The following is a 23014-nucleotide window of genomic DNA, read 5'->3' as shown; positions in this document are numbered from 1 at the left end:
CCCCGATGAGCCAGTAATTTGTAGGACCAAGACAATCTAACCAGTATGTTCCAAACTTTCATGGTTATTGTCACCGATATAATAAGTTCGGTCATAGAATGGCAGATTGTAGGAAAATGAATGTAAACCCTAGTTTTAAGAGTAGAAACTCATTTGCTGTATTACAAGGTACAAATGTCACTTGTTATAATTCCAAGGAGTTTGGTCATAAGAGTTATGAGTGTAGGAGAAATGTGCAGATGTCCTACAAGAATGCTTTGGATACATCTTTCAAAGCTAATGTAAAATGTTACAAGTCAAAAATTTTGTCACATAAAAACGCATTGTAAGTTGAGAACTGGTGAGCAAAAGAAAACAGTACTCGATCAGAAGATAGAGACCAAATCAGAACAGAAGATGACAGAAGAAGAGAAAAAAGAAGAGAAACAATTTTGGATGGAGAAGGAGAAGAACAAGATAGAGTCAAGCCTGATTGTGTAGACTTCTCTACATGCTGAAAGGAAAAATTTATGGGTAGTTGATAGTGTCTTCTCAAATCACATGACCGGAGACAAGAAAAAGTTTATCAAGCTTGATGATTGGAATGGTGGTTCTGTCCAATTTGGTGACAACTCCTCCATCAAGATTATAGGTCGTGGTACATTGAATATTGATAGCAAGCTTAAGGCTCATGATGTGTACTACATGGAAGGGCTAAAGAATAATTTGATGAGTGTAAGTCAGATGTGTGACAAAGGGTACAAGTTCACATTTGACTCTACTGATTGTCAGATAAGAAAGCGGAGTATCGGTCAGGTTGTGGCAGAAGGAAAGAGAACAGATGGTAATGTCTACAATCTGAAGGAATACTACGAGTCCCAATGCATGATGGGACATGTTAGTGAAAGTTTGTTGTGGCACCAAAGATTAGGCCATGTGAACTTTGACAATCTGGTGAAGATAAGAAAGAACCGGTATGTAAGAAACATTCCACAAATAACTAAACCAACAAGTACTTTTTGTGATAAATGTATCAGAGGCAAGCAAATCAAAGTAAGTTGCAAAACAAAAGAGTACAATACCTCAAGACCTCTAGAGTTAGTGCATACAGATTTGTGTGGGCCAACAAGGATAAGGGCTCTAACTGGTGAGAGATACTTCATGCTATTCATTGATGACTACTCAAGGATGACTTGGGTGACATTTTTGCATGAAAAATCAGAGGCATTTGAAAGATTCAATATTTTTTAGGATGCTTGAAAATGACAATGGACACCGGTTAAAGTGTTTAAGATCAGACCAAGGAGGAGAATATTCTTCAAATGAGTTTATTGACTACTATGAGAAACATGAAATCCAGGTAAAATATTCTACAGCAAGAACACCACTACAGAATGGTGTGGCAGAAAGGAAGAATAAAATGGCTAGAACAATGTTGAATGAGGCTAGCATACCGGATACATACTAGAAGGAAGCACTTCATACTATTTTTTATACATTAAACCGAGTACAACTAAGAGTGAACAGTAGGATGACTCCTTATGAGTTATGGTAGGACCGGAAACCATCACTCAAGCATTTTAGAGTGTTTGGAAGTAAGTGCTTCATCAAGAGATATGTTGATAGATTAGGAATTTTTGATTCCAGGAGTGACGAAGGAATATTCTTGGGTTACTCAACCAATAGCAAAGCCTACAAATGCTACAACAAGAAATTGAGAAAAATGGTTCATAGTATAAATGTGATAATAGATGAAGACCTACATAAGAAAGAATCTGCACTGGCACCCTATATTGATGTTTCAGATGATGAGCATGAAGATCAATCTGACAGTGAACCAGTAGAAGAAGCACTAAGAAAGAACTCCAACCGGTATGTGTAGAAGAACGATCTAGAAGATCAGATCATAGGAGATAAAAATGAAGGTGTGCAGACCAAAAGGAGACTAGCCCGAAATCATGAGCAGGTAAATTTTTGCCTCATAATGGAAATAGAACCCAAAACTTTTGATGACGCTAGAAAAAGTGAGAAATGGGTAGATGCCATGGATGAAGAGTTGAAACAAATTGAGAAAAATCAAACATGGGAACTTGTTCCTAAACCGGCAGACAAGAATGTCATAGGGACCAAGTGGTTCTACCAGAATAAGATGAATGAAGAAGGCAAGATAATCCAGCATAAAGCAAGGTTAGTTTGCAAAGGGTATGCTCAAGTGGAAGGTATTGACTTCGAAGAAACCTTTGCACCGGTTGCTAGGTTAGAGGCAATTAGAATGTTTTTAGCTTTCTCTGCTTATAAAGGATACAAGGTTTACCAAATAGATGTTAAATCTGCATTTTTGAATGGTAGCCTTGAAGAAGAAGTGTATATGGAACAACCAGAAGGATATCTATTAGATGATGATGAGATTTTTGTATGTCGGTTGAAGAAAGCCCTGTATGGTTAGAAGCAAGTCCCCGGAGCATGGTATTCCCAGTTAGACAAGTACTTGAAGGAGCAAGGATTTCGGAAAGGGAATGCAGACAACAACCTATACATCAAGGTAAATGGAGACCATATGATCATAGTTTTTGTGTATGTGTATGACATTATATTTGGTGGAGACAAGGACATCATGTGCAAAGAATTTGCAGATCATATGAAGACAGAATTTGAGATGTCCATGCTAGGTGAGTTGTCCTATTTTCTTGGCTTGCAGATCTCACAGCAGGAGAAAGGAATTTTTATCTCACAAACCAAGTATGTCAAAGACATGTTGAATAAATTTCAAATGGAGGACAACAAACCGATAAGTACTCCCATGGTTATCAATTGTAAGCTAAGCAAACTAGATGAGTCACCGGAAGTTGAGCAAACATTGTATAGGTCTATGATTGATAGTCTGTTATATCTAACATCTAGACCAGATATTGTAAAAGTTGTTTGCATGGCTGCAAGATTCCAAGCTGCTCCTAAACAGTCTCACTTAAATGCAGTCAGGAGAATCCTCAGGTATCTGCAAGGAACTATCAGTTATGGATTGTGGTATCCAAAGAAAGAAGACTTCTCTTTGTAGGCTTATACTGATGCAAATTGGGCAGGAAATATTGATTACCAGAAGAGTACAAGTGGAGGTGCTTTCTACTTAGGAGACCGGTTAGTGTCATGGCACAACAAGAAGAAAGATTCAATGTCATTATCTACTGTTGAGGCAAAATATATAGAAATTGCTACATGTTGTTCACAGGTATCGTGGATGAAACAAACTCAGAAGGACATTCAGGTGGAGATACCAGAACCTGTTCCAATCTGGTGTGATAACTCAAGTGCAATCAATATCTCCAAGAATTCGGTAATGCACTCAATAACAAAACACATTGCAATCAAGTATCACTTCTTGAGGGAGAAGGTAGCAAACAAGGAAGTAATGGTGGAGTATGTTCCAACTGGTGAGAAGATTGTTGATATATTCACAAAGCCACTTCCTTTGAGCATATTTGAGAACTTGAGACAAAAATTGGTAGTTGTCCCACCATCATACAACACTTAAATGAGTAGAGAGACATATGGTTCAGGGGGAGTCAACAATTATCATTATTCTATGACCCTTGAATCATGATGCATGGACACCGAGGGAGAATGTGTCCTACTGGTTGCAGGCATAAGTTGTAATTTTTATAGTTGTCTATTCAATTTGTCTATCATCTCAGGAAGCTTAAGTTAGGACAAGGTTCCCTTTACTGTTGTTGTCAAAGGGGGAGAAAGTCTGGTATAGTGTGTGTTGACATCAATGCCAAAGGGGGAGATTGTTGGCATTGAGTTGTCATTGATGTCAACCAGTGAGTAGGAGTTTTTGATATAGTGTGTGTTCACATCAATGCCAAAGGGGGAGATTGTTGTTATTGAGTTGTCATTGATGTCAACCGGTGAGTAGGAGTTTGTTGGTATGGTCAACTGATGTCAACTAAGTGTCTAACGATATGCAGAAGGATGTACCTAACATAAGGAATATTAACATGAAGATGAAACCAGTATGAAGGCGTGGAAGACAAGCAGGTATTGATATTGTCAGTGACATCACCGGTAAGAGGTGATATGAAGTTGTGTGTTTTCATGACAAGTTGTAACCGGTATGTAGGTTGGTTGTTTGTTTGTGATAATGTTTGTGATGAAGAGGAAGAGTGTCAAAGAGATCACAAACCACCAGAGGTGAATTTGAGCTACCAGTGTAGTGTATGTTGTCGGATAGCAGCTAGAGAAGGTTTTACTGGTAAGGGCTTGAACCAGTATGGAGTTTTGTCGAATGAATGAGCATGAACCGAATCAATATCGATGGATCAATTTGCAATGCGTTTTACAGGTGGATTCCAGTTGGCAAAAATGCAAAGGTCGGTGTGTGCATCATTAAGGCATGGTAGGTGTGATAGGTCGACATTTAATGTGATTGAAAAAATCCCGGATTGATTGTAGGTGTTTGTGGCTCGATGAAGGAAGGACGATAGAGGAAGATCAAACGGTTGGTGGTGTCGTGATCAAATCATGAAATCAAATTGCATGATGACCTTGAACAAGAAACAACTGGATCATAAATGTGTCGACTGGTTTCAAAGCCAAAAATTAGGGTTAGGTTTGCTATTTTTAGCAAACATGCATTAGACAGATAAAAAAAATGCATGATGATTTATCCTTCCAGAGCGGGTGAACGATCCAAGGTAAATCAGATCAAATTTGATAAAGATTTAATCAATGGAGGGAAGCCCTAGTCACCCTCTATTTGAATTGGTTTTTTGCGGGAAAGCTTCAATTTAAATATGGCGACCTAATACAAATAGTTGTTGTTGCTGAAGGGTGAAGGATAGAGTGAAATTGTTGTCTGAGAGCCGAAGAGATAAACATATAAAGTGTTTGTGAGTGAAGATTGTACTGGTAAAGAGAAGAAGGGTAAACCAGTGTAAGGATCAAACCGGCAAAGTGAGAAGCAGTACCTGATAGAGAGTGACCAAGTGTGAGTTGAATTCAGTAGAACAAAGGGAGAGAAACTTTAGAAGAGTTAGAACCAACCGAAAGGCTAAGTTGTAGTATGCGTTGAGTTAACACAAACCGGTAAGATAGAAACTAGTAGTGCAAAGCTTTGAAGGGTTAATAAACTTCATTTGCAGCAGGGATCTCATTTGTGTATATGAATTTTCCTATTGTTTTCACTAAGTAGGTTCTTAGTGCAGGGGTTGTAGCCTAGAAATTGTGTAGGGATTGGTGCTCCTTTGAGTTGGTGCTCATAAATCAAGGGTTGGTGCCCTAAAATTTGTAATCAGATCTTTTCATTGTAAGGCTGGATTGGAGCAGAAGATCTTCAACGGCTATTCTCACTGAAGTTTTTCCCACATTGGGTTTTCCTCGTACATCTGGTGTTATGTGATGTTTTTTGTGTGTGTGTCATATTGTTTCAATGTCTATTGTTGTTACACACTTAGTTTGCATTGTTTAATTAACTGGTCTGCCCTTTTGTTAGTTTTATATTGTACCAGTATTTCTCAGATTTGAAAAAGAGTATATCACTGATTCACCCCCCCCCCCTCAGTGATCCATTGTGTCCAATATTATCTGACTTGGACTAGACCAGATATAATGAATGCATTTTTATATTGTATCAGGATATCAGAGTGATCCTAGAGAAAATCATGAGAGTGCAGTGAAAAGGATTTTCAGGTATTTGCAAGGAACAACTGAATATGGTTTGTGGTATCCAAAAAATGATGACTTTATATTATGTGCATATACAGATGTAGATTGGGTTGGAGATGTTGATGACCGAAAGAGCACACCTGGTGGAGCTTTCTTTCTTGGAAAGAAATTTGTTTCATGGATCAGCAAAAAGCAATCATGTACTTCTTTATCTACTGTTGAAGATGAGTATGTTTATGTTGCTACTAACTATACACAAGTTCTATGGATGAAGCAAATGTTGAAGGATATAAAGGTGGATTGTAATGAATCGGTAGTTAATCACTATAATAATGTTGTTGCTATTGATATATCAAAGAACTCTGTATTTCATTCTAAGACAAAGCACATATCTATCAAGTATAACTTTTTGAAGGAGAAGGTGGAAGCAAATGAAGTCAGACTGGTTTATGTGAACACTAAAGAGAAGATTGCAGACATCTTCACTAAACCTTTGCCTAAAGAATCATTTGAGTACTTCAGAGATAGATTGGGGGTTTCTACCCCTCCTGTAAAGTCCTGAGTGATGTTGATTGGCATCAATCCAGTATGCATTATCAGAGCTATTACTCATTCTAGATTGATGTGGTGGAGCTACTACTAAGGGGGGTAGTTAGCTGTAAGAATCAGAAGATTTATGATTTTTTTTATATTTATGTCAGATCTCTGGCATTGATGTCAAAGGGTGAGAGATATTCTTGTGAAAAACATAAGGGAAAGATATATTCATTAGGGGAGTTTGGTTCAGAGCTTCATTGCTATATCATTTTGTGGGAGTTTGCTGGTTGTCTTCCATAGGGGGAGACTTGTTTGGCGTTTCTTGGCACTTGGATATTTTTCACATCTAGTGTTGCCATCAATGCCAAAGGGGGAGATTGTTGGCAATTTAAAGGAATTGATTATGTGTTGCATTGATGTTTTGTCATTTATGGAAACACCAGTTGTTTTGTTTGTTTACCGGTTTCCAATTGGTTCCGGTAGAGTGGTTGGATCATGATATTGATCAGGTATGCTTTGATATCCTTTGGTTTGTGGAATTGATTTGGATCTGTCATTCATGCTATTTAGATGCGTATCATAATCAATTGGTTTGGGATTTGATGACTCAGATACTATCATTTGTTCTAGTAAGCCTTTTGGTCACCGGTGAGGCTTTTATTGATAGAGCTTTGTTGAAGATCTTTTGATGCACGTGATAAGTGGTGTTGGTGTGGCTTCTAGATAGCTCTCAGGATGTTGATGGTTATATTGTTTGTGTACCTATTGATCGGTGGAGTTGGATTTGATTTATGGCGACCTATTTTGGGTCTGATGTTATCTAGGTTATGGATCGGTTTATGTAACATGTTGGAGGATGTTCCTAATGTGTTATCGGCGGGATTTAATGATTGGTTTACATTGTTTTCAGCCTAAGTCGACTTGGTTGATCATTGGATTGTGGGTTTATGTTATGAATTTATTGTATTATCTTTTAGGTGGCCAACCTAATTTTTTAGGTCCCAGAATTGTATAAATATGATGTAAGATCTCTTTGTAGATCATGGGCATATTGGATTATGGTTATAGGATTATCTGTGTGCGAATAATACTATAATCATATGTAGAGGTTTTGGTCGATCATAGGTGATCGAATTTGGTTGGTAAGAGAGGTTTAAGGCCTCTAGTATTGATATTAACCGAAACTGTACTCAGGCATAGGAGATGCTATCTTTGCAGTTCACTCTTCTTTCTAGATTGTAGTCTGGATTTATTTTGTAGTCGGTGAGGCTCCTTTTTGCGATGAGCAGTGCGCTCTAGGTTGTTGGCCTTCTTGCATGTGCAAGCCCCTCATTATTGTAATCACATATTTACTACAGAAGTATTATCTAACTATGGGTAGGACCCCCACCGTAGTTTTTGCCTTTATCGGGTTTTCCACGTACAAATCTTGGTGTCATGTGTTCTAGATGGAGGGTAACTGTTATGTGATTTATGTTTATGTTAAATTGTTATATCAGTTATTCTGGTATTTGGTTTGTGCATTTTGATATTGAGTTTATGTATTCCGATAATAAGGATTTGAATGCTTAAAGTTCTGTAATCTATTGATAATAGATTCACCCCCACTTTCAGTTGTCCTCTAGTTATTTGAGTTGTCTAACAAAACTTACCAACACAAATTTAGCAACGTCTGGAACGGAGAATAAAGAGTTTGTTACAACTTCTTTGAATGATTTCCCATTAATTCACATCGCCTCTTCCTGCAAGGCATCCGACCGTGCAACATTCACTGTCGTCCCTTTTGGATCGTCCCCCATTGGGGCTCATGCACAGTCGCACATGCAGCTGCAAAGAGCCAACAAGCACAAACAATGAAATAAATGTGAAAAGATATGTGAAGAGAAAAAAACATAGGCCTTACTGACGTGGAGGAGGCATTACCACCTCCTCCACACATAGGGGTCGACCCCTCACCAAGCCCTAGCAGTCGAGTGCCAGGTAGGAGTTGCAGAGTTTTTTCTCTTTCATGTGTATTTAATTCACTAACAATTCTTCTATTAATTAAATTAATATTTAATTAATTCACCCCTTCCTCTAGTGATTAAATAAATTATTTAATTTATTTGATTTGGCCAAATTTTAACTTTTAATTGAATAAATCATTTTATTTAATTAAATACACATTTATCATTTGATTAAATTTATATTTAATTAAAACCCATTTTACATTTAAATAAATCAATATTTATTTAAATCAACTCAATGCAAGTTGCAACCCACTTTTTGAAATAAATTCATTTCATTTCAATTAATCCTAAAAATCCTCCCACTTGCATTCTCCTACAAAATCTACTTGTGTGCCTAAACCCCCTTCTAGATTCTTCTAATCAATTCCAATTTAACCTAATCCCCCTCATAATCATTTGCACATTCCTTAAGAGAAAGTTCACTTCTCAAAAACTCCTAAAGTCTTCATAAACCATTAAAGGCTTTATATCTTCAACAAGTTAACCTCCAAAGTCTTCATAACCATTAATGATTAATTCATCTTCTACCCTTGGTTACAGACTTTCCTCTACCTTAACCATTCTTTTAACTCATGGGTCTCTTCAAGCATTCATTACTTTGACTCTTGCACAACATTTTATCCTTTGGATAAAAGCTTTATCCACTAACTCAACCCTAACCAAACTCTCCTAGGGTGAACCCTCATGTCTCCTTAGACATTTAATGTCTCTTATCTCCCCTCTCAAGTCTTCTCATATTGACACTTGTCAACATGAGATTGGTTTAAAAGTATCACATGGATTGAAGATCCTTCAATCCTAACCCTTGTTAAGATTACTCAATCTTAACCACCCATTTGCCCATTTCTTCTATAAATAGGCATCATTTCTTTCATTATCCATCATCCAAGTTTCATGAATCCAAATTATAGTCTATTTCATCAAGTCTTGAGCTTTGCCTCTTTTTGTTTAATCATAATCTTTAACATTTAGAAGCATTTCATATCATTAGCATAGCATATTCATGTTAGTATAGCTTAATATCCATATAATAGCATAGTTAGTTTCAGTATCATAGCATAATATATTATCTTAGCAAACTTTGTTAATCATCATATAGATCTTAGTTGCTTTGCATATAGATCATCTTATCACACATCACTCGTTCTTGGAGTTGTCATTCCAAGAGTAAACTGCTCAAAGATCTGAGAGCAAACATGACTAAGGAATCCTATGATATAGATAAAAATGGAACGGTTTTGAGAGGATATTGGTTTAACTTGTTTAACTTTTTTATCCTTCACATGTAATGTTTCATTGGTATGTTTGTTCATTTAGTTCTTAATTGATCACTAACATTTTTTCAAGTATACAAATATATAAAAGAAGAGAAGGGGAGAGAGGTTGTTATTGGTGTAGAAGCACCTCATCAACAAGCTATTCATGAACCTAAGGATGAAGACTAGGACCATTAGGGTGTGTTAGAGTGTCTTGTGTTTCATGTATGCAAATATTCCCCACCATGTAAGCCCATGACACCAATTAGGCAATTTGAGAAGCCAATTGGGACAATGTGGTAAAGAGGGGTCCTAGATGGTTTAGATTTGTGATTAATAGGTTTTAGAAATGTTTTGTGTGTGTTTGGTTGGTCCATGTCTGTGGATCCCAACCTTGGGAAGTATGACAACTTTGTGAGCAAAATTGTAAAAATGCAACTTTTGAAAAATGCAACTTTTGAGTCCAAAAGTGCAACTCTTTGTAATTCAGTTGGGGGAAGTCTTTCAATGGCTCCAACCTACTCCAAATTCAGTGGGAAACCATTGGAGAGTTGTATAATACTTTTGGGCTTGTTTCCCAAGGTTTATGTTGTTGGAGTTGGAGTTTATGAAGCAATAATACTCAAAATACTTCAATTTTCCCAAAAATTCTGAGTTTGCAGGTGTTGTACGTGACTGTGCGGATTGGTTTGAACCCCACAATCCATGGAGTAGATAGGGAGATGAATTATATTTCTTTTCGTGGTGGTCTAAGGTCTTAATCATTATGGAGTAGAGAGAACCCTCCATTTTACTAATTGTGAATTGGTAAGTGAGGGTTTGGAGAGGGTTTTGAACCAAAATGGCTTTATCTTGCACTTCGGTCCATTAGAAGACACTTCCTTTGGATGGATTTAGGATAAGCCTTTTTATTTTAGTGTTTTTATGTTTTGTTGTAGGGGGCACCTTTTTGTGTGGATAAAAGAACAGATTTAGGTAGGCATCTCTATGTGACTACCTAAGGCAAGTTTTAGGACAGTCATCATCATTTGTCTTAACGATGGATTCCAGGTGTACAACCCTACAATTAGAAGTTTCTCACTACCCCCCACATGCCTATTAAGTTTATTATTAATTTGGTCTACTAGTAGAGGTAGTTGCTTTGGAAAATAGGGCTAATTGCCCCTATTTGGTCTCTTAACCTCTAAAAGGAGTAGACCTTATATTTATAGATCGGCCCAAACCATTTTGGGGATCAGTTTAACTTCCAAAAGGGTGTCTAAAATGCTAAGTTGTTTGTATGGGTATGTGGAACATTTTTGAGTTAAGATCCATTCTATCGTCAAATAGGGCTACAAGCCTAGGGGGTAGGTTTACAAAGAAGGTATAAGGATATGATGCCCAAGATCAAAACCAGTGCTTGAAAGAGGTCTTAGATGTTATATGTGGACCAAATAAAAAATCCCAAGGAGTAGTGATCACCGGTAAGGTACTTTTGAAGAGTTGAAGCCTTTTACTCATCTTGAGTAAGCCCATGACTAGTGAGTGTGTGAGTAGTTTCATCCAAGGTGTAGATTCCTTCCTTGCATGACCCTTGTGAGTAGTTGAAGGGTCACTAGCCTAACCTCATTTGGGCTTGTCACTAGGAGTTTTGGTAGGCCTCTACATCAAGTGGTATCAGAGAAAAGGAGTGTCCTTTGGAAGAGAAGGAGAAGACAAGATGTCAAAAGAAGAAGGATCCCATGAGGCACCTTCAAGAATGACTAATGCAGAATTGAATGTCCTGGTGAAGAAGCAGATGGAAAAGAGCAGAGCAGTCAGGGCTGAGAATCAGGCTTTGAGAAATGAGATGGACTGGTTGAAGGATAGAGTGGAGAGGGGAGACAGAGACTTTGGAGAAGAAGGGGATGAAGAGGAGATCCCTATGCAGGAAGAGCTAGAGGTGCCTGCAGACTAGAGACTCCTGATGAGTGTCCTCAAGTCCATGGAGAGAAGAACAATGGATGTGAAGATGGATCTGCCAGTATTTGCAAGCAAGATGGAGCCTGACACCGTGATGGAGTGGATAGACTCCTTGGACATTTTTTTTGAAAGTGAAGACATACCAGACCACCAGAGGGTGAAGATGGCTCAATCCAAGATGAAAGGGGCTGCACTAACTTGGTGGACTTTCATCCAGGATGAGAGGGTGAAAGAGGGAAAGAGAAGAATATCTACATGGAAGAAGATGATTGCTTTGGTGAAAGAAGCCTATGTTCCAATGGATTATAATATCCAATTGTACAGGAGGAGACAAAATTTGAAACAAAAAGAGATGGACGTGAGTTCCTATACCAAGAAGTTCATGAAGTTGTGTGTGAGGACTAAGGTGAAAGAGAGTGAAGATGAGAAGGTGGCAAGGTATCTCAATGGGTTGAGATTTACAATCTAAGAAGACTTGAATCTCCACACCCTTGAGACAGTCCAAAAGTGCTTTCAATTAGCACTCAAAGTGGAGGAGAAGTTGAAGAGAAGATAGGATCAAAATGGCAGAGGTAAAGGGAAACAACAAAGAGGAGGAAGAGGCTCTTTCAGAGGTAGAGGAAATGGTTTTGGTTATCAAGGAGACTCTAATCAAGAAGGCAATAGAGGAGAGAGTAGTTACAACCATGGAGGAGGCTACAGTCCAAGAGGGAGCTTTAGGGGTAGAAGACCACCCTCTAGAGGGAGATCCCAAGGCAAAGGAACTCCTAGGGGCTACAAATGTAATCAAGAAGGGAATATTGCCAATAGGTGTCCGGAGAAGGCTTCTAGCTCCATGAGAGAAAGGAGAAGCAATTTGGTGCCAGAATCTGATTGTCAAAGTATGGCAAGTGCAAGCACTTATCAAAGTGTGAATGCTCCTGATAGTTATGGATATCGTGAAAGAGGAGAGGCCCTGATGATGAGGAGAGCAATAACCACCATGAAAGTATCTAACAAGGAGCCTACACAAAGGAAATCTATTTTCAAAACCACTTGCAAGGCAGGAGGAAAGGTATGCAAGGTTTTGATAGACTTCGGATCCACTGAAAATTTTGTATCACTTGAAATGGTAGAAAAGCTTAAACTTAGGAAGCTACCTCACCCATATCCCTATAAGGTTTCATGGCTCACCCAAGGTTAGCAAGCAGTGGTGGAAGAGCAAGCTCGGGTGGAGTTTCAGATTGGGTCTTACAAGGATAGACTGCTATTTGACATAGCCAAAATGGATGCATGCCATCTCTTATTTGGGAGACCATGGCAGTATGACTTGAAAGCTCATCATGATGGGTTGAGAAACACCTACTCAATCATCAAATATGGGAAGGTGATAGAACTCTTACCTGTGATAGAGGAAGAGATGGAATCAAAAGGGAAGGATACAAGAGTGCTAATAGTAGAAGGTAAACAATTCATGAAGGAGATTACAAAGAAAGGTGCAGTTTTCTATGCCCTCATGCCTAGTCCCAAGGTGACAAGGAAAGAGCAATTTGAAGAAGAGAAAGAAGGAGGACCAAATCCCATATACCCGACAGTCAGACAGTTGCTTGACAAGCATCAAGGCATCATCTCAGATGGAATGCCAAGGTAGTCATTGCATAGATCGGATCCCTGGATCTACATTGCCAAACAAAGCAGCCTACAAGCTCACCCCAAAGCAGAATGTAGAAATGGCAAGGCAGATTGAAGAGTTGCTTGAATTAGGACTGATTGGCAAAAGTCTAAGCCCATGTGCAGTACCGGCAATCCTTGCACCCAAGAAAGAAGGCACTTGGAGGCTTTGTACAGACTCAAGAGCCATCAACAAGATAACCATAAGGTATAGGTTCCCAATCCCTAGAATAGAGGATTTGCTTGATTGCTTAGGGAGTGCTAAATATTTTACAAAAATGGATCTAAAAAGAGGATACCATCAGATTAGAATAAGGCCAGGGGAAGAATGGAAAACAACTTTTAAAACTAATGAGGGGTTATATGAATGGAAAGTCATGGCATTTGGGTTATCCAACGCACCCAGTACCTTTATGAGGTTAATGAATGAAATCTTGGTGGAACTCATAGGAAAATTTGTCATAGTATACTTAGATGATATCTTGATCTTCAGTCACACAAGGGAAGAGCATCTCAACCACATAGATATGGTTCTCAAGAGGTTACATGAAGAGAAACTAATGATCAATTTGGAGAAGTGTTTGTTCATGTAGGAAGAGATCATCTACTTGGGTTTTGTAATTTCAAAAGGTGAGTTGAAAATGGATGAAGAGAAGGTGAGTGCTATATTGTCTTGGCCTACACCTAGAACTATGAATGATGTCTGGAGCTTCCATGGTTCAGCAAATTTTTATAGGAAATTCATAAGAGGATTTAGTCATGTTTGTGCACCCATGCTTGATACCATAAAGGGAGGACAAAAGTGTAGGTTCAGTTGGACCAAAGAGGCAGATGATTCATTTGAGACATTGAAGAAGAAGGTTGCAGAACAACCAGTCCTTGCCTTACCAGACTTCAACAAGATATTTCAGGTGGAATGTGATGCAAGTCACATCGCAATTGGAGTAGTACTCGGTCAAGAAGGAAGGCCTATTTCTTTTTTCAGTGAAAAGCTAAATGATGCTAAGAAAAGATACTCATCTTATGACTTGGAGATGTATGCTCTAGTACAGTCCTTGAAGAAATGGAGGCACTATTTATTGTCTAAGGAGTTCATAGTGTTTACTGATAATCAGACAGTCAGCTTCATAAATAATCAAGAGAAGCTTAATCACCGACATATGAAGTGGGTAGAGACCCTGCAAGTTTTCACATTTACCCTCAAACACAAGAAGGGAGTCAAGAACAAAGTTGTTGATGCTTTGAGCAGAAGAGTCTTGACTGTAAACCAAATCAAGATGGAGAGTGTTGGTATTGATCCCTTGAAGAGTATGTATGTTGTTGATGAAGATTTTGGAGAAATATACAAGGTATGTGAAACTTTGAATGACCGATATCACATTGAGTTTTCTGAGTTTTTGATACAAGATGGATTGTTGTTCAAGGGAGTGCATTTGTGTATTCCTAAATGTTCCATGAGGTTGAATATTATTAGGGAGAAGCATTGTGGAGCTATGGCAGGTCATTTCGGTCTTGACAAGACCCTAGACCTTGTGAAGAGACATTTTTTTTGGCCTAAATTGCAGGCAGATGTGAGAAAGTTTGTGGAAACATGTGTCATATGTCAGAAAGCCAAGGGGAATTCTACAAATGCAGGTTTATATCAGCCTTTACCCATTCCTTCTAGGCCATGGGAGAGCATAAGTATGGACTTTGTGTTGGGTTTTCCTAGAACAAGGAGAGGATTTGACAGTGTCTTTGTAGTAGTGGATAGGTTTAGTAAAATGGCTCATTTCTTGTCATGTCAGACTTCTTGTGATGCATCATATCTTGCAGAACTATTCTTCAAAGAGATAGTCTGGATACATGGATTGCCCCTGAACATTGTTTCAGACAGAGATGTGAAGTTCATAGGTCACTTTTGGAGGACTCTTTGGAAGAAGTTGGGAACTAACCTAGCTTTCTCATCATCCTACCATCCTCAAACGGATGGGCAAACTGAAGTAGTCAATAGGTCATTGGAGAACCTATTAAGGTGTTTAACAAGGCAACATGGAGAGAAGTGGGATAACATTTTATCACAGGCAAGATTCTCATACAATGACACCATAAACAAGAGTATCGGTAAATCTCCTTTTTAGATTGTTTATGGCATACACCCAAGGGGAGTGTTGGAGTTAAGAGATCTACCCAAAGAAGAAGCCATTAGTACAGATGGTGAAGCTTTTGCATCAACCATTAAAGAGGTGCATGACCAAGTCAAGTCTCATCTCCAACAATCTGTAGTGAAGTATAAAGCTCATGTTGATAAGAAGAAGAGAGATGTATAGTTTAATGTTGGGGATTTGGTATGGGTACATTTGAAGGAGAGACTATCGAAAGGCAAATACATCAAACTCATGCAGAGGAAGATTGGACCATGTCAAATATTGAAGAAGTGTGGACAGAATGCCTATGAGATCTAACTTCATCCTAATCTTGGATTATCGGCCATCTTTAATGTGTGTGATCTTACACTTTTCAAAGGTACTGGTAATGAAGAAGAGAAACCAATACAAGTTGCAGCAGACAATGACATTCCAAGGAAGGAATCACCTAAGTTGAGCAAAGTGATTGACACTAGAGTCACAAAGAAGACAAGGAACAAGGAGTACATTGAGTACTTGGTGGCTTGGCAGGATAAACCAGATTCTAAGACGGTTTGGATGACAAGTGAACAAATATCCAATCATGGTGCAAATTTACAAACTCTGATCTCAAGTGGGCTTGAGATCTCTTCTCCCAGGGAGTATGGTGCAAGAGCACCTCATCAACAAGCTATTCATGGCCTTGAGGATGAAGACTAGGACCATTAAGGTGTGTTAGAGTGTCTTGTGTTTCATGTATGCAAATAATCCCCACCATGTAAGCCCATGTCACCAATTAAGCAATTTGAGAAGCCAATTTGGACAATGTGGTAAAGAGGGGCAGTAGATGGTTTAGATTTGTGTTTGATAGGTTTTAGACATGTTTTGTGTGTGTTTGGTTGGTGTATGTGTGTGGATCCCAACCTTAGGAAGTATGACAACTTTGTGAGCAAAATTTGCAAAAACGCAACTTTTTGTAATTCGGTTGGGAGAAGCCTTTCAACGGCTCCAACATACTCCAAATTCGGTGGGCAGCTGTTGGAGAGCTGTATAAGCCTTGTGGGCTCGTTTCCCAAGGTGGTTGTTGTTGGAGTTGGAGTTTTTGAAGCAATAATACTCAAAATACTTCAGTTTTCCTAGAAATTATGAGTTTGCAAGTGTTGTACCTGACTATAAGGATTGGTTTGAACCCCACAATCCATGGAGTAGATAGGGAGATGAGTTATCTTTCTTTTGGTGGTGGTCTGAGGTCTTAACCATTCTGGAGTAGAGAGAATCCTCTATTTTACTGACTATGATCCATAAAATGAGGGTTTGGAGAGGGTTTTGAACCAAAATGGCTTTATCTTGCACTCTAGTCCATTAGAAGACTCTTCCTTTGGAGGAATGCAAGATAAGGCTTTGTATTTTAGTGTTTTTATGTTTTGTTGCAGGGGGACCTTGTTGTGTGGAGAAAAGAACAAATTTAGGTAGGCATCTCTATGTGACTACCTAAGGCAAGTTTTAGGACAATCATCATAATTTGTCTTAACAATGGATTCCGGCAACCCTAGAATTAGAAGTTTCTCACTACCCCCCACATGCCTATTAAGGTGATTCTTCATTTGGTCTACTGGTAGAGGTAGTTGCTTTGGAAAATAGGGCTAATTGCCCCTATTAGGTCTCTTAGCCTCTAAAAGGAGCAAACCTTATATTTACAGATCAACCCAAACCATTTTGGGGATCAGTTTAACTTCCAAAAGGGTGTCTGAAATGCTAAGTTGTTTGTATGGGTGTGTGGAACATTTTTTAGTTAAGATCCATTATATCGTCAAATAGGGCTACAAGCCTAGGGGGTAGGTTTACAAAGAAGGTATAAGGATCTGATGCCCAAGATCAAAACCAGTGCTTGAAAGAGGTCTTAAATGTTATATGTGGACCAAATACAAAATCCCAAAGAGTAGGGATCACCAGTAAGGTACTTTTGAAGAGTTGAAGCCTTTTACTCCTCTTGAGTAAGCCTATGACTAGTGAGTGTGTGAGTAGTTGAAGGGTCACTAGCCTAACCTCATTTGGGCTTGTCACTAAGAGCTTGGGTAGTCCTCTGCATCAGTTATAAAGAGAGAGAGATAGTGGGATATAGAGGGAATGAGGGAGGGAGAGAGGGAAAAATAGAGAGAGGGAGAGATATAGATAGAGGGAAATATAAAAAAATGAAGAGAGGTAGGGAGAAAGATAGAGATGGAGAGAGGGGAGGAGAAACAAGGAGTGCGTGAGAATAAGTAGAGAAATATAAAAATAAAAATTTAAAGATAATTATTTTACATTAAGTTAAAATTTAATAAGACAAATGTATAAATTAAATTAATTCTATTATCTTTTAAAGTTATTATTTGTAACTTCATAAGACAAAAAAATTCGATTAAATTTTAACTTAATGTAAATTAAACCTTAAAAGAAGAAGATGATGATTAGAATAATTTAATAACATCTTAATAAAAGAATATCCTAATGAAGAAGATTAAATTAAAATATATTCTTATCAAAAGAAGATAGAAATAAAAAATAGATTTCTAATTCAAAAAATAAATATTCTACAATAATTAAAATTTAATAAGACAAATAAGTAATAACTATAAATTAAATGAATTCTAATAATTCTGAAGTATTATTTGTAATTTCATTTAAAAATATAAATAATTAAAATTTCACTTAATAAAAAATTAATCATTTAAAAAAGTACCAAAATAGCAAATTCTTTTTTTTTAATAATTTTGGCTTTTCCACTTTCAAAACTCTTTAAAAAATAGAATATTCAAATAAAAGCAATACCATTAAAAGATATTATTATTAAAAGTTAAAAATAGTAGATTTTTCTTTTGTACGCATTCTTTTTTTAATTAATCATATTCAAAATATGTTTTTTTTTAATTTTTAATTATTTTTTTAAAATAAATAATAATGTAAACATATAATTGGAGATCAATTCAATTCTCTTGCATCCTTCTAATCAACTTTAAACCATTGATTTCAATAAAGAATGTAAGGCTATCCCTTCCTATAATTAAAATTAATATTAATATAAACATAAGATTTAAACCATTGATTTCAGTAAAACTTCATATAAAAAAATATGCCTTTTGGCAATGGAAGTGGGTTGGCTGCAAATGCGACAACCTTGCGAACTGCAAATTGGACGACCTCCCCGTTATTTGTGCAAGTTGCAAATCCATCAATGGTAAATACACTGCACGGATAAGCATTTAAATCCTAGTTGGGGGCTGAATGCGGGAAAAATTACACGAGTAAATCGCGTGAGTAAAGCTGACAATTGTTTTGCATTTTTTAACCGACAAAAATGCATTTAAACATCAAAACCGTGTTGAAAATTGCGGGTGAACGATTTTGAAAAAACCCACAATATTTTGGGAGACAAAAATTGTAACCCTACTGATTTCCAATTTTTTCGATTAACACAATTTTTGCTTCAATAGAATTTAGCCGACACCACCCATTCAAGAAAAATAAAAATATCTCAATGAATTCTACAAATTTGAGTGCTAGATAGATGGTCTGCTGGAAATATGCTATTTTTGGCCTGGTGGATGTAACAATTCTTCTATTCTGTTCTATCTCAACAAAAAGAATTGTAGGATGCACATAATATGCTATTTTTGGCCTGGTGGATGTTAAAATTCTTCTGTTCTATGTTAACAAAAAGAATTGTAGGATGCACATCATGTTTCTTGAAAGGGATTTTTGTTTTTTGGTCAAAAGTAATTAGCGGTCTAATGACAATTGTATGAGGAGAGGCATTCAATAGTGGTGTAAATGAGATGACTTAAGGAAATATCTTTTTTGGATGCCAATATTATCTTTGGAATGGGACATTCATAACGTGGTGCAAAATCTTTTCCAAAAAGAGATGCATACATGGGATTCTTACCAGACTCAAAAGTTGGTTTGGAATATAAAGCCCCTAATGTAGTTATGGCTTGAACATTTTTTCTCAACCAAACAAGCAGGACCTATGTTATTACGACAGAAGGGAAGGAATGAAAAATCTCTTGTCAATGGACAAATTGGAAAACAGCTACAACTTATAGATATTAGGAAAATTTTAATATCCTCTTTCAAAAATTTAATCTCCTTGTGCAACGTTACACAACATTATCAAAGTACTGCAGTTAAATTTTAATGTACAAAGTACTGACTACAAGTTAAACAGTTTTGCACAGTAGCAACTGGCAAGATCATGATCAACCCAGTCAATCCAGCAGTTTCAGAATTTTGAATTGCAAATGGCTAATTTCCCAGAGTGGTTACATTCTGTGATGGAATTGAGTCTAGGATTAAACTGGTCCTCTTATTGACCCATGCACGGCTTAGGTATTTTCCGGCCACAAACTCACTTTGATGGCATGAACACCAAGATCAGGTTTTTTTAATACAACAGACAATAGTTTGCTCATACTTAAAATTAAAAATAACACACTAATCCCCAAGAGAAAAGGGCATTGGACCTGAACCAAATTTGTCAGTAAATTACAAGAAACAAATTTGTACTTCTCCGTCTCCCTCTCCAATAAAGTACCTCAATCAAACGTTGTGAACATTAAAAGTTCGAAACAACACAACATTACGGAAACAACCTAAGGAGACTTTACAAACATGTCTTCCTCTTCTAAAGACGAGTTAAATTAAATTTGAAGAACATCACCTTATTACAAAATATTAATATTTACTAAGATTTTAAAGAAAGCCAGATTTGTAATTCATACCAGTGTCTCTTGAGAATGGCTAATATACTCAAAAACATCCCGAACACTTGCAGACGACGATGCAGATCACAGATTTTCATGAAAGGCCATATTTATGGAATCTAACATCAGAATGAAAAACAGCTTATGTGCCTGCATTAATTATTGAAATCTGTCTGCAAAGTCAAATCTCCAATAATATTTAGCTCTCAGGTACCAAGCGTTTAACATAAATCCTGAGTTTGAATAGCTTCATTAAACACCAGAATCCTCAGAACTTAAACCTGCTACCTAAAGAAGTTTTACAAAGGCCCATCTCTTTTAGTGTTCTGTGGAAAATTATTTACCCGTGTAGAAAAGCCACCCAGAAAACATTTTCATTCAATTTGGTACACTATTTTCTGCCAGTGACCAAAACTTTGGTTATACATCGATCTGCTCTTGCCTTTCTAAAGTAAAACTGACTCTTTGACAACAATTTCTTTCTGTAAAGTGATTTTTTTTTTATATCATCTACATGACTACTCCATTAACACAGTGATGGAATAAACTTTATCAGAATCCATGAATACATAACAGACAAGACAGCTCCTATTGGAATTGTCACAGCCCAAGAGGCAACTATCTCCCGCATTGTTTCAACCCGGACATTGTTAAGGCCTCTGGCAAATCCAACTCCCATCACTGCTCCTACTAAGGTATGTGTAGCAGAAATAGGAAGCCCAAGTTTTGACGCAATAACCACAACACTAGCAGCTGCAAACTCAGCTGCGAAACCTCTTGTTGGGGTTAGTTCTGTAATTTTCTTGCCTATGGTTGCCATAACCTTATAGCCCCATACCATCAAGCCAGAAACAATTCCAAATCCACCCCATGCAAGCACATCAATAGGGACAGCTATGTTTCCACTTAGATGTGTTCCTTGGAGAATTGATAAAGCTGCAGTGATGGGGCCAATGGCATTTGCAACGTCATTTGCTCCGTGTGCAAATGACATGAAGCAAGCAGAAAGTACTTGCAAATATCCAAAGATACTATAAACTATTGTCAGCTGATCACCTTTGGGACCAGCTATTTCTGATAATAGATTGATCTGTCTAGGAATCCCTCTTTCATCTGATTGAGGATCTTTTGATGACTCAAGCAGATTTCCTAGCTGTTGTTGAATGACTTTGGTTATAAGAACAGCTCCTAAAATACCACATCCAAGGGCTTGTGCTGCGGCAATCAATGGAACTGCACTCAAGGGAAATGCTATATATGAAAGACCTGCAATTCCTAAAAATACTGCAATAGGTGCAGCGGCTGCTGCAGCTTGCCCTGGATTTGGAGCACTGTAGACAAACTGCCAGGAAATCAAATAAATGAATATTGTTAACAAATCTCAAAGAAAAAGAAACTATTACTTCATAATAACTGTGCTGACATATGAGTTCAAAGAATATACAACCTCAGTGGGGCCAGAGACAGATAGCTTAATACTATTTCAAAAGGAAAAGTAATTTAAAAATCTTAAAACGTTTTGGGCCATACCGTACGAATACACTTGTAAACAAGGAATGAAACCGCAGCACCCATAAATGGGGATATAACCCATGATGAAACAACTCTAGCTAATGATTTCCAAAAGACAGCTCCAACGCCTCCATATACCAGCCCAAAACCCACCATTGCTCCAACGATGCAATGAGTTGTGGAGACTGGCCATCCATAAGATGATGCAACCTACATTGAGAAACACGTCAATCCTGATAACTATTCAAAATGCATGCAACAGAATATAACTTTGCAAGTCAATTTAATACTGTAACTATGTGTTCCTCGAAGTCTTATAAGATGCATTTCTAATAAACTAATGATAAATAAAAAATAGCTTGTCAGAGTATAATAACCATTTTATTTTTATCTTCTGATTGTACACTAGCTTTTAGTCAATTATCTGTTTGGCGAATTTTACTAAACACAATAGCTTGAACAATCACATTCCAGTGTCAATAGGTGAACAGAATCCATGCTTCACCATAAGCCAACCAAGGAACCTCAACAAAAGCATTAGAAGAATTGTCCTAAGTTGCCGCAGATCGAGTACTGGACGGGGACGGGTGTGTGGTACGAAATGCAGTACAGCACAATTTTGTACATTTTTGGTATGTTTGTACAATGTGTGTCTATGCCTGTGTCTGTGTGTCTGTCTGTGGGTGTCTCTGTCTGTGGGTGTGTGTGTCTGTGTGTGTGTAAAATTCAGTTTTCAATATCAAAAAGATCAAACTAGAATCTCGTGATAGATAAGTTCTGAGTTCGCTAATCAGCACTGTAGGTCTTAAGAATTTTAAAAAGATCAAACTAGAATCACTAAACATTTCGGAAACATTTCTGCATCTAAAAACACAAACCCCAGATGAACCCAGAGGAGATTCGTTTCAGAATCCGATTCCAGTACGTTTCATACCCAAAATTGCCCAAAAAATCCCACGATTCAGCAACTTGGAATTGTCCAAAGACTTCACACAATAGACAATTCTCATCTTTTCTCTAGTACTTCAAGTGGCATTCTAACAAATGTATCCATATTAACAAGCATAATGTACTCTCGATATGTATGTTACATGGGGAGACATTGCCACAACACAATCCTGTGTCCTCGTCACCAACTCCATCCCTGGGACACAGGAAGGGCAGGGGGCATCCCCTATACTCAGGGATTTAAGGACATGTCCCAGGATGCCAGCCGATGAGGTTAGGAATCCCATGGATGTCTGGCAGTTCCCAAGACAGCCAAGTATGTCTGTGACTTCCCCCAACTATCGTAGGGATGGCTAGGAGTCACCATTTACATTTTAAGAAGCAAAAGAAAGTTTTGTTTTTTAAAGCAAAAAGGGAAAAAAAGGGTGTGAGGGCCTGTAAGCCCTCCCACGCCCTTTATGAAACCCTAAACATACTTTTAATTCACCCATTTGCATTGCCACTCACAATTAACACAATCATTTTGCACTTGCAGCTGTGAACTTTAAGAGGAAGGAAAGATCTGTCACTGCCAGCATTTGTTATCACAGAGCATGTGACATTCATTGCTAAGTAAGCTATAACCATTGGGTAAAACAGGTGCTTATTTTAATTGTTCTTTTTTGTTAAAGATC

At 37.6% G+C, this 23014-nt stretch overlaps 1 protein-coding gene across 1 annotated transcript; it reads right to left on the bottom strand.

Moving 5' to 3' along the window:
• Positions 1 to 20011: 20011 nt before the first annotated feature.
• On the bottom strand, positions 20012 to 21634 carry LOC131070378 (inorganic phosphate transporter 2-1, chloroplastic). The gene is made up of 2 exons (XM_058005888.2): positions 21411 to 21634; positions 20012 to 21222 (listed from the first exon to the last, which is right to left on the bottom strand). Exons 1-2 carry the CDS (start codon positions 21546 to 21548, stop codon positions 20407 to 20409), a joined length of 954 nt encoding a protein of 317 aa, XP_057861871.2. The 5' UTR covers positions 21549 to 21634; the 3' UTR covers positions 20012 to 20406.
• Between the last annotated feature and the right edge of the window lie 1380 nt (positions 21635 to 23014).

The sequence above is a fragment of the Cryptomeria japonica genome, chromosome 3, assembly GCF_030272615.1.
Source record: "Cryptomeria japonica chromosome 3, Sugi_1.0, whole genome shotgun sequence".
In the NCBI taxonomy this organism is placed as follows: domain Eukaryota; kingdom Viridiplantae; phylum Streptophyta; class Pinopsida; order Cupressales; family Cupressaceae; genus Cryptomeria; species Cryptomeria japonica.
The sequence above is the reverse complement of the archived record's forward strand: the minus strand, read 5'-3'. Positions and strand labels throughout refer to the sequence as shown.

Coding starts and splice junctions, on each gene's coding strand:
- LOC131070378 (XM_058005888.2), bottom strand. CDS start 21,548: ATGGTGGGTTTTGGGCTGGTATATGGAGGCGTTGGAGCTGTCTTTTGG. Junction 21,223..21,410: donor TTTACAAGTGTATTCGTACG/GTATGGCCCAAA, acceptor ATTTCCTGGCAG/TTTGTCTACAGTGCTCCAAA.